We start from the raw sequence: 11,822 nt of genomic DNA on the forward strand, positions 1-11,822 counted from the left end.
CTTACCACTAAGTAGAACTATTTCAATGATCGTCAAAAAGTGCTAAACTACACGTCAAAGCTTCTCACGGCTCTCGTAAGCAATAAAGATCAAGGGACGACGCATGTTGCAATGGATCATCGATGCAGATAGCGAACGATTCGTGCCCTTGTTAAACATCATGGCGCGCAAGAGGTCGAAGATCGCGACACGAAAACAACTTCTTTCGTATCAGCTCGATACGAAATACTTTCAGTACAGAAACACATCCAGTAACTACTAAGACACTGTCTGTTTCGATTTTCAATTTCAATAATTCACCTTTAGATTTCTTTGTTTCCTCTCTCTCTTTCTCTCTCTCTCTCTCCCTCTCTCTCTCTCTCGCAATTCTCTTTAGATTCTTTTATCTCTCGTTTCCCTATCTACGTAAATGAGACAATTAAAACGGCAATCATTTTATAGTGAAAATCGTGCCAGGCTGTTTCACAAACGTTTTAAGTTTACCATATCGCGTATTTGATCGACAAGTTTGACTCTTTTAAAAGGAAACCATATGGTGAAAATAATTTACAGTACTCCGAGTACGCGATTCCTGCCGTATTTATATTATTTTGAACGAAAAGAAAGTGTCGGCTATTTATTTCATATTTTTCCTCGCAACAAAGGCATAATATAGTAAAATATGCAAATCAAGGATAAAAGAGTCATTGTAACGGGAGCTGCAGGTGGCTTGGGTATGACTATTAGCAGAGAACTGTTGCGAAATGGTGCATCCGTAAGTACTTGTCATCTTGATAATCATCGAGAAACTTTCTGAGAGAGTGACATGTTCGTTCGATTTTCACAAGTATGAAGAGAACCAAGTTCTTTCAGAATTCTCTATAATGATCGATTCGAAAGTAGCTGATATGAAAAAAAGAAAAAAAAAAAAAAACTAAAACTAAAACACTTGCAATACAGTTCACTCGATTCACCATTTTATCTTACCGACTTTCTTTTTTCTCAAAAACTCTTCAATGACGATCGTGTCTGCAGAAAGAAAATAAAACAAAGTTTAACACTTTAACGGAGAGTGTCTGGTACAGGGATTAGAAAAGATATAAAAGATTTACACGAAACATGGATGCGTGTACTCGTAATGGAAAATAATTACAGGTAATAGCAATGATAGACATCGAGGAGGTAGCTGGCAAGGAAGCGATGAACGTGCTGAACACAGAATTCGGCCGCAATCGTGCTATATTCTTCCAGTGCGATGTCGCGAACAATTCCGAATTCGATGGTAATTATATTTTCATACGGCGTAATCTTATAATTATTGAATACAAGTTTTCATGTGCGACGTTGTGACTGACGACAATGAGTTTGATTTTGTCTGAGATGTTTGTTGAACGTTGTTGAAGAAACTGATGAAGTGACTTTTTAAGGAATTCGTGAGAGATGGTTCGACCCCTTAAAAGGGGACTCTCTAAATACTTTGGAAGATTCTTTGGTTTTTATATTGGTTTTCTTTCGATGTTGCTTCAGATGTCGATAGTTATCCTACTTAATTCGATATATTATGTTAATTAATATGAATATGTTTTAGCACGCAAAGTTATTGCCAGGTACGGTATGAATCATTATAAATTATGTGGATTATTAGCATATTTATTAAAATACTCGTCAATTAATATGACAGTATATTATTGATTCACGCTGCGTTTTAATATGCTATCAATCATTAGGTATTTAAATAGTTGATTAAAACTATCCAAATACCTGTTCCCTCGGATCTACGAAAAATAATAGCGTCAAATTATGCTTAATTTGAGTAACAGATACTTTCAAGAGAGCTGTGAAGACACTCGGCGGCCTGGAGATTCTAGTGAACAATGCTGGTGTCATTAACGAGAGCGATTTCACTAAAACCATCGATGTAAACGTGGTAAGCAACAACAAGAACAACGACGTTTGTCCGAATGTAATATTCTTGCAACAGAATAGAGAGCTTAGGATCAGAGATGGCTGAAACCTTCCAAATTTCTTTCACACTTCTGTTATCTCGGATTCTCCATTATTTAACTAATAAATTAACAAACAAAATAGAAAGAAAGAAAGATAACGCATAAGTGTAGAAGTTAAAACTTAGGAGTTTCAGCGAAATTAAAAGTAAATTAAATAAACGAAGTAAAATAGCTTGAATAATTATATGAATTTCTATTGCATTTCCTGCAAATAATTTCAACGACGAATAATTATTTACTGTGTAGATATAAAATCTTGCGACTAAAAGAAAAATATCTAGCATTTCGTTCAGGAAAATCTGATCAGAAACAGCGTAATATCGATGATATCGAACGTCTTACGATTTATTGTTGCAATTCGTTAATTGAGATCGATTTGTGTAGACAGCGGTGATACGAGCGACGCTTCTAGGAATCCAACAAATGCAAAAGGACTCCGGTGGAAAAGGCGGTGTTATCGTCAATATATCGTCTGTGGCTGGTCTGTATTCCTTATCTCAGCTTCCAGTATATTCCGCTACGAAACATGCAGTGGTTAGCTTCAGCCGTTCGTTCGCGGTATGTTATGGTTCATCGAGAAACGTCGTACACAGTTATTCTCAACTTCATGCCTCTCCGCACTTCGATCCTTAATTTCGATGGTAATTTTGCAGCAACCATATCATTACGAAAGGACTGGAGTAAGAATAATAGTCCTGTGTCCCGAGCTTTCTCAGATGTCCAATGTAAAAAATTCTGGAGCAAATCTGTCGCAAGATCAACTGATACAGAAATATTTCCGAAGGTATTTTCAACGAAGTAACTATTACACAAATGTTTGGTTTTCGAACTAAAAGTTTGGAAGAATTTTGACAGAGCTTGTTTTTCGAATAATTAAGAAAAATATTCGGATTACATTGAGATGAGAATCTTGTACCTTTTCACGTGTCTTTGGAGAATAAGTTTGTTGCAATTGATTGGGATTTTTTGAAAATTATAGTATTTCAAGGATGAAGAAGAGCAGAATGTATTTTTGCATTGATGAGCGACGATTGATTGCGTGAAGAACGCGTTGGAAGACTCTTCGAAGCTAAAATTCGAGCATTAATTACACACTTTAGCAAAGTTCGCCTAAAAATTGACGCTAACTCTCGAACTCTATCTAATACATTTCTTGTTATTACCTTTATTGTTATTTCTATGTCCTTCTTACTATTATCAAGCCGCTTTATTGTATCAGAGTGGACAGCGTGGCGCACGGACTGGTTTACGTGGTGAGATGCGCTCAGAACGGAAGTATATGGATCAGCGAGGATGGAAAACCCGTCTACGAGATACAATTGTTCGACAGCCTACCGCAAAAGCATAATGACTCCATATTGGAAGAAAACGAGCGTAAAATGCAAGTAGATTAAATCACTGAATTCTGTAAATAGACTATGTTATTAGATTATATTACTATGTTATGTGCGTGATGTATATATTATCTTCTATGTATTACTCTTACTCATGATGTTTTTTATGTTTGCATAATTTATGATAAAAGTGTCTGAATGTAATAAATAAATGACGATAAGGAAAATGCGCGTTTTTAATCGTCTTGGCGAATCAAACTACACGAAGAAAAAAAGGAAACGATATTGAAAGTTTTCGCAGGTTTTCCCATTATTTACATATCTAATACGTCATCTTTCTCTTTCATTATTTTATTTATATTATCGCAAACCCAAAGCGGATTGCGTTTAAAGATTGGCATCGTTCGAAGAGAACACCGTGGTATAAAATTTGAATTTGGTCTAGATTTACGTATCTAACAAATACATATACGCACTTATCTGTTTTGTTTATTTAAACAAGAACAGATTTAATTTAACTTACTTATATCTAGTTTCAATAACTAGGAATTTTCTCACAACTTACTTGATCTATGAAGTCCTCGTATTTAACAGGTTAAGAAAGCATACATGAAAGAAAGACAGAAAAGGAAGTAATTATGTCGGATATAACTATCGACTTCTTCGCATGTCAGATAAATCAACTTTCTACGGTCGAAAAAATTCATGCCAGTTGATGTGCGCTATCATCGTGTGGCAACGTAACAAACAACGTGGATCTCAAATATTCAAGCCAATTTAGTTTTAGATACGCAGAATTGAGGAAAGTACGTAAAATCGTAGACCTATACTATAGAACTGGGCACGAGCTGATTCCTCGTGAAAAAAGAATATAGAATAATAGATATAACAGAATGAAATGTTTTCACTCTCGGTTACATTTTCGAGGAAATAGAGTTTGAACGCGTTCAGTTAAGAATTGACCTATTACGCGAGCATGACAACTTTTCAAATTTATTTTTCTCGGAGAAAAAGCGTCTGCTGAAGAAATTGTATTTCAACATATTTTCACACGTGCAACAAATTGCTATCGATTATTTAATTTTACACAGTCAGGAATCAGCCACGTTCCTGTAGACTCGATAAATTTTCAAAGTCCATTTGCCCGAAGACTAAGCCGAGAAATAAACAATTTTATTTTATATCCTTTTCTTATTTGTTTACAAGGAATCACGTTGTACTCGCTTCCACGTGTTAGTCGATCGTTACCTGTCTAAAGGAGAAGTCTATAGTCTACACCTACAACTCGTAATTTATTCACTAATATTGCTAATAGGTAAATTAATATTCAACAAGTCTATCGTTCTTGTTTACACGATCGGTATTTAAATTCTCTAAAAACACGCGATATGCTTCCATAAGCTTATTTATCACAAGATGATGGCACGGATAGTCGTAAATTGCAAAATAAATTTAAAACGGTAGTATCTGTAACATTATCGATACCTTAACTCTTCATTCGTTAATGTGCGGAATTGATTAATACATCTTCTCTCCGTTTTATAGGTATTATTACTAACTTCTGTATTAAATATTTCTTATTATGTTCGTAACAGTCGTCTATCTGAAGCTATTATACGGTATGTTCATACTATTCATTCGCATATTCAACAGTTATAAAATTATAATGGTTTCTCGTATCACTAACAGTTTTAATTCCCTTCTGTCGGAATTGAAAAATTGAACAATTAAAAATCAAGAGATCGACGAGGCTAGGCCGTGATATATTTCTCCCGACCGATCTTCATTTCTAACAAGAAAAATAACTAACTAGATAATTCTCCAAGTCTTTAAAAAAAAAAAAAAGAAAAAAAATAATGATTCGCACGAATAAAGATTTCATTTTCTGCGTCAAATTTCCCACAAAATTATGATTTATTCAGCTTGAGAACCCTCAAATATCTACGCTTCGCGGGAGCAAAAATATGTTTTTGGACACTAGCGGTTACGGTATTTTCTTATCAAGGACCACTGGAAACTCGATTGATCGAGAGACCATGGGTCTCTTGAACTTTGATTCGAATCTTTTATCGTACAGAGAGAAAAAAAAGATCAACAACTCTGAGAGATTGCTGCTTGGCCCCGTTCCTTCCTACGTTTTCGCGCGTACCAATCTTGCAAGTATATACCTAATGTAATACGTGTCATTGTATAAAGGTGACGACTATTTACGTCCACGTGGTATATATATATATATATACATATATGATACAGAAAAGAATCTGTGCAGATTCAGAATCAATTGCACCTGACATTTTACTATGTATATGTTTACTATGTTTACTATGAATAATAGCAATTTTATAAAAATATTCTTGCCATTTTCGAACTTGTTCCTTTTAGAATTCTTTTTCGATTAATTGTATCATGGACAATGAAAATTTCATTTGAAGAATATTAACTAAATTGTCATTTTATAATTCTAATCCTTCCAAGATCGAGGTCTTTTTCCAATTGCACGTGAAATTTTCTTGAGAATGTTAGGAAAATTTTACATCGTTTAGTGCAGAATTCAAACACTTGTCTGATCAGTTAAATGCCAAACGATAAGAATGGTGATGATTTATTTACGAACATTATTTTTAAAAATAATTTCGACGGTAAAATCGGAGAAACGTAAAGTACAGTACGTCCTTCGTCATTATTCTAAAATGATAAGCTCGAAAAATACGCGTAAAGAACTGAATTGTTCTTATTTGTATTCTTGAGACGAATGACTTATATTTATCTATTTCTGCAGCTTTCAAAGAATTTTCAATCGATATAAGGATCTTTATTGAATGTTAGTAAACGATTGTTGCTGTTATTATTGTAAATGGCGCATTATAAAATTTATAATTATTCATATTAAAAAAAATTCATTTTTAAATCTGCAGACCCTAAATCTTCATTCAAAATTAGAATCTTCGTTCGTCTAATACTTTCAATCGATTATGCAATAATATCGTAACAATGCGATCAAACTCGACGGTCGAAATCATTGCTTTTTCTTAAAAATTTTAGTGGAAGAAATAAAATATGTGAAAATTAAAGAAAAAAAAGAAGGATGGAAAGCGGAAGATATAGAAAATACAAGGAAAGTTAAATCAAACGAAAGTAAGGAAACTAAGAGAAATTAAATATTAAGATAAAAGGGAAAGTATAATGGAGAGAACTGAAAATTATTTTATTTAAAAAATCAATTTAATTCAACGAACTGCAAAACAGAAAAGGAGTCGTTGAAAAGTAAACTATAATAAAAGAGGCGAAACAGAAAAGAACAAGGAAAGAAAGAGAAAAAGAAAGAAGAAGAAAAAGAGAATGCGTTGTTTCTAGCCTGTTACTCGGAGTAAAGTTCACCGCGAACCGAATCATACCGGATTCGCGATGCGCCTTTAAAACGCGTGGTTTCGCCGCGATTTATCACAACTTCGCCGAGACGAACACATTAAATGCACTTTTTTCGCGATAACAGAACTCGAAGCACGAGCTGCGCGTACGTCGACACTTTATCGCAGCTGCGCGCCACACGACACCGCGCAACTATATTTTCCAAGGCTGTAGTCCCAACCATATCCGGCGAAACGGCAGTTTCAGGTTTTTGCGACGAAAAGAAAAACCGAACCAAGAATAAAAAAGGAAGATAATCGCGAAAAGTGAACTTTAGAATAATATAATTCTTCTCAAAAGTCACTTTATCCTCTGTCCTTATTTTAATAAGAATTATACGGTCGAACCTTGATGACTCGATCCTCTACACTCTATAGGACTGTAATGTCGTTCACTTTCTACCGTTCTGCTGTAAAAACCTCCACAAGTCAGAATACACTGACTCATCGCAAAATTAATTTGAACGCTTACCTTAGAAAACTGTTACATTCATATTGTATTGCGATATATAAAATATTTTGAAATTTGATTCATCAGATTGGAAAGTAACTCTAAAGCAAACTAATAATCCATGACGTATTTGCAACGTACAAATGGTAACGAACTATCATATTTTTCTTCCTAACCTCTCTTACTTGAAAAACTCGATAAAACAAAATCTTGGTGACTAAAAGATTTCGCATTCCCCTTGAGATTCGAATTATCAAGATTCAACGGTATTACAGATTTTCCCTTCCACCTCTTTTTTTTTATCGTATAACAAACAAATGTAAAGTCAGAGATTGAAAAAAATTATTGATAAATCAAGTTTAGTACATCAAAAAATATCACATGACGCACTTACAAGAGATTTCCCCTAATCGCCCTTCCTTCGCAGTCCATCAAAGTTCAACGATGAATCGAGAAAAGTGGATAGGCGCCGAGATCTGTGGGAATTACCAATGGTATAAGAGAGATGAATAGGTCATAGAATTTGTATCATAAGATCACTGCACTATAATTGCGTTTACAGAATCGACAACACGCATGAAGTAATCTAGCATCGATATCACGCGACATTTCTACACTTTACATTTACATTTCAACACTTTATTTCATGTAAGAAATGTAGACCGAAAGTTCGTCCAAAGCCGAAAGGCACGGACTAAGATAAATAATAATAATAATACATAAAAAAAACACTTTATTTCGTAATTTTTCTGTTCTCCTGAAATTCCTGTGAAAGAATGATGTAACTGTACGATAAAGAATCTAGTAAAGAATGTGCAACGTATTCTATTTAATCTCTAAAACTGTTATGATTATTATTATTAATATTATTAATCATAATACCAATTATGATTTTATCAGTAAGATTATCAGTTTATCAATTATGATTAATTGATATTACGATTAATATTATCGCAACATAAATACTCTCTTGTTTATATATATGTATATATACTATCATAATTTAATTATAATGCCTTTGAGAAGATAGTGTGATCGTATCGTATAATTGTAATTTAAATACGGATATAAATGTAAATGTTATAATGCCAAGTATATATAAATTTCATTTTTGCAAGTCCTCTAATGGCTTTAAATTTTCCAAGACCTTTCAACAAAATTTGATAATTGAAAAGGATTTATGATAATTTGTATATTTTCAATAGAATCCACAATTTAACATGTAGACTTTTATATAGATATTGAACTTTACTAATCCTAATAAATAAAAAAATCTACTACTACTACAATAATATTATACTAATTTTATATTACAATATCAATTTACGTTTACATCATAACCTAAAAAGCATTAAAGGACAAAATTAATAATTTGAAAGATATCCAAAGTATCATTACAAAACATTCATATCCGTAATACAGAAATATAACTACCAAATTAATAATAAAATACAACGAATTCAATTAAAATTTTACCTTCGATTGTAGTTAACTAAAATTCTTATTAGCACATCATTCACTGACGTATCTTTTACCTGACGCATACGATTAAAACTGCGTATACAACACAGAAGAAATCGTGTTTATCGATAGACTGCAGTCATCGAAGCATAGTTTAATTGGGTTTATCGCGAGAGCAGACGCCGCGACTGCGTTGAAATTCCTTTCCGAACGATCAGCGAATGCGCGATAAGAGATGCCGACTGAATTAATTACTTTCGATGGGAAGGGTTAATTAGAGAAGCTATCGACTGTTCGCGATTCGTCGCCGTCCATCGTGGATAGAAGCGGCGAGAGGAGAGAAACAGTCGGCCCCTGTTATCCATCTAACCACGGAGCATCCTTCACGATAAAAATCCAGGACTTGGCTTATAAATACCATCGGCAAAGGCCGATCAAACTTTAGTATGCTGAGACACGTTGACCCCGTCTTGTGGCCTCTGATTCTTTGTAAACGTTATCTCGTGTGTCCGATTCTCTTGCGGTTTTCTTTAGACAAGAATGGGTACGTTTTAAAGCGTACTTTTAAAGTGAATAAATAAAATAGATAAAGAAGAGTACCATTTACTCGAATGATTTCTGTTTGAAAAATAAATAAAAGATGCTATTATTTTGCTTAAAATTTCTCGCCTTAATAAATTTCAAATTAATTTTTCCTGATAATTAGTTAATTAAATAATTTTGAATAATTGGGTTGAATTAAATCGAAGGATTCTTAAATTGATTTTTCAGTATATGGTGAATATCTTTTGTTTATATAAAAAAAGCTATTATTAAATGGAAGAAGAAACGAGTTGTCACGCAATAAAGTGTCATTATTAAGGTGGCAATTTCATCTTCGAATATTTCAGTACTTTTAAAATATTTCATTCGAACATTCTAATATTAAAACACTTATTTATGAAAGTTTAGTTGTTACGTAAACGTAAAATAATATTTTTAATGGCGCGTGAATTTTACAGAGAATGAAAACACTAGAAGCAGACGGTCTTCCTCGTCTGAGAAGGCGATAAATGGAATGGTTTCGGGAAAAAATGTGCTTATCACAGGCGGCGCTGCAGGTTTAGGGAATGCGTTTATGAATCATTTTTTGAAACACGGTACAAACGTAAGTGTCTTCGTAAATCGATTCCAGAAATAATATCAAATTTTAAAAGTATTCTGTCATTTAAATTAAATCGATTTTTAGAAAATAACTATATTAGATATTGATGCTGAAACCGGAAAGCGAATAGAATCGAGCGTAGAAAAGTCCTATGGGGAGAAAAAGGTGCACTTTATCCACGTCGATGTCTCCAATTACGAACTTATGGCTGGTGAGCATCAAATACAGTATCATACAGAGCAATAGTTGATTAGATAACACATTAATAAGTTCTTACGAGTTTCTAAAATATAGCTGATAAAATATATACGATGGATACAAACTGGTTGACTGGACCTTGATCTAAAAAAGACATAAATATTTTGATTTTAGAAACCGTCTGATTATGATATATGTTATGAATTACCTGCGTGTGCTTTTTTTCCTTTTTACTATATATTAATTTTTATTCGTTTTTCAATTACAGCGGCTTTTGAGGAAGCTTTGAATTTCATGAACGATATCGATCTTGTTGTAAACAATGCCGGTATCTTGGACGAACGACGATGGGAAAAAGAAATAGCGGTTAATATTGTAAGTAATGGAGGACTCTAATTTTTTATTTGCGTTTGTTTTAATCAAAACGTATTCTATTGCTTTTCGATCGTGTCAGGGAGGAATGGTTTGCACCGCATTACTGGCTGCCAAATATTTGAGCAGAGACCAACTTGGACACGGAGGAACTTTAGTGAATATTAGTCAACATATAGATATTAAAAGTACTGCTCAACTTCCGATTTACACAGCCACCAAACATGCTATCATTGGTCTTTCACAATCTTTAGCGGTAAGATATTTATTTGGCTGAAGTAATCGAATGATATACATTTCGTAGTTTTAAAAGTACTATCGTTAAAATACTTGTTATTATTAGTTGTTATTATAAAAAAAAGAGAAAAGAAAAATTACAAAAGAAAAGGAAAAGAAAAAAGAACAAATTTCTATCTCAATAATTCTTGAATAGGTATAAAAAATTGATTTATCATTAAATATCATTCATTCTTAATACCTTAATTTGTTTTTTATTTCGTATATCGTTTGCTTTCCTTCAGAAATTATAATCAGTCTACAAAACACACGACATCACAAACTGCAAATTTGATTAAATAAAAAAACAAATGTAAATCTACTTTAGGATTCTTACCAGTACGAGAAGACTGGTGTTCGTGTGATAACTCTGTGTCCTGGTCTGACAGAAACCGCTCTCACAGTGAACAGTCCAAACAGATTACTTTCTCGTGTTATGAAGGCGGACTTCGTAAAAAATCTCGAACAACTATCGATACAAACGTGAGTCCTTTTCCATAAAAATTTTACTTTGAAAATTAACAGAACTAATTTTCATTACTAAATCTGTTTTTCTTCTTACAATTAGTCCGTATGTGGTAGCTCAGGGTCTAATGTCGATACTGAGAATCGCAGAATCCGGTACCATATGGGTGATTGAAAATGGTCGGTCTCCATATGAGGTCTATGTTCCAAATCCACGTAGTTTGCGACGTACTTACAAAAACAATTTCACGCTGGCTGAGACCAAGGTAACTACAAAAGGTCGGCCAATTAGAGAAGTCTGTGACAATACGCGAACAGGTCTGATGAGCTGCGCTTGACGGCACGATGGCGAAACATCTTTGATCATGATGATCTTCCGCGATATTCAAGAAGCTCTCAGACTGGGACCACTACGATGTGTTGTCGTCTTGCCTGAAAAATTCCCTCGTAGTAACATACGTGGAGAATTTCGAATGGAAAATTTATCGATGGTCGACAGAAACTATCAAATTGCATCTTTTTCGATCACTTGAAAAATTGTTGAGGAAAAGAGGTTCAAGCTGCAGACTGCTTGGTATTTGTTAGTCATTAATACAATGTTAAGTATTTATACGGATAGTCATACATATATACTCAATGTTTTGTACATAAAATCAACGTGACCATATTTAAGAGGTTTCTTAAATAATTACAATTGTTGACAATAATGACATTTGTTTTGTAATATGA

The 11,822-nt window shown here is 33.6% G+C and overlaps 3 protein-coding genes across 5 annotated transcripts in view; 2 read left to right on the plus strand and 1 right to left on the minus strand.

Moving 5' to 3' along the window:
• The window catches only part of LOC122571585 (kelch-like protein 10), a 52,652-nt gene extending 43,720 nt beyond the window's left edge, over positions 1-8,932 (minus strand). For both annotated transcript variants that reach the window (XM_043735534.1, XM_043735533.1), the window contains exons 1-2: positions 8,654-8,932; positions 7,572-7,653 (exon numbers count right to left, since the gene is read on the minus strand). The gene's annotated coding sequence lies outside the window, so the exon portion shown is untranslated. The remainder of the gene's footprint in view (positions 1-7,571; positions 7,654-8,653) is intronic.
• Positions 25-3,546, plus strand: LOC122571591 (15-hydroxyprostaglandin dehydrogenase [NAD(+)]-like). Its single transcript, XM_043735545.1, has 6 exons — positions 25-754; positions 1,135-1,261; positions 1,800-1,906; positions 2,370-2,543; positions 2,639-2,769; positions 3,205-3,546. Exons 1-6 carry the CDS (start codon positions 662-664, stop codon positions 3,377-3,379), a joined length of 807 nt encoding a protein of 268 aa, XP_043591480.1. The 5' UTR covers positions 25-661; the 3' UTR covers positions 3,380-3,546.
• A 101-nt stretch (positions 8,933-9,033) lies between the features above and the next one.
• On the plus strand, positions 9,034-11,822 carry LOC122571588 (15-hydroxyprostaglandin dehydrogenase [NAD(+)]-like). 2 transcript variants are annotated; one of them, XM_043735541.1, is made up of 7 exons: positions 9,034-9,182; positions 9,640-9,785; positions 9,867-9,993; positions 10,249-10,355; positions 10,435-10,608; positions 10,957-11,111; positions 11,197-11,822. In XM_043735541.1, the coding sequence occupies exons 1-7, from the start codon at positions 9,179-9,181 to the stop codon at positions 11,429-11,431; spliced, it is 948 nt and encodes a 315-aa protein (XP_043591476.1). In that variant the 5' UTR covers positions 9,034-9,178; the 3' UTR covers positions 11,432-11,822. The 2 variants fall into 2 exon arrangements, with proteins under 2 accessions (XP_043591476.1, XP_043591477.1); XM_043735542.1 differs by lacking the exon at positions 9,034-9,182 and adding an exon at positions 9,264-9,415.

Source organism: Bombus pyrosoma, linkage group LG10, assembly GCF_014825855.1.
Source record: "Bombus pyrosoma isolate SC7728 linkage group LG10, ASM1482585v1, whole genome shotgun sequence".
In the NCBI taxonomy this organism is placed as follows: Eukaryota; Metazoa; Arthropoda; class Insecta; order Hymenoptera; family Apidae; genus Bombus; species Bombus pyrosoma.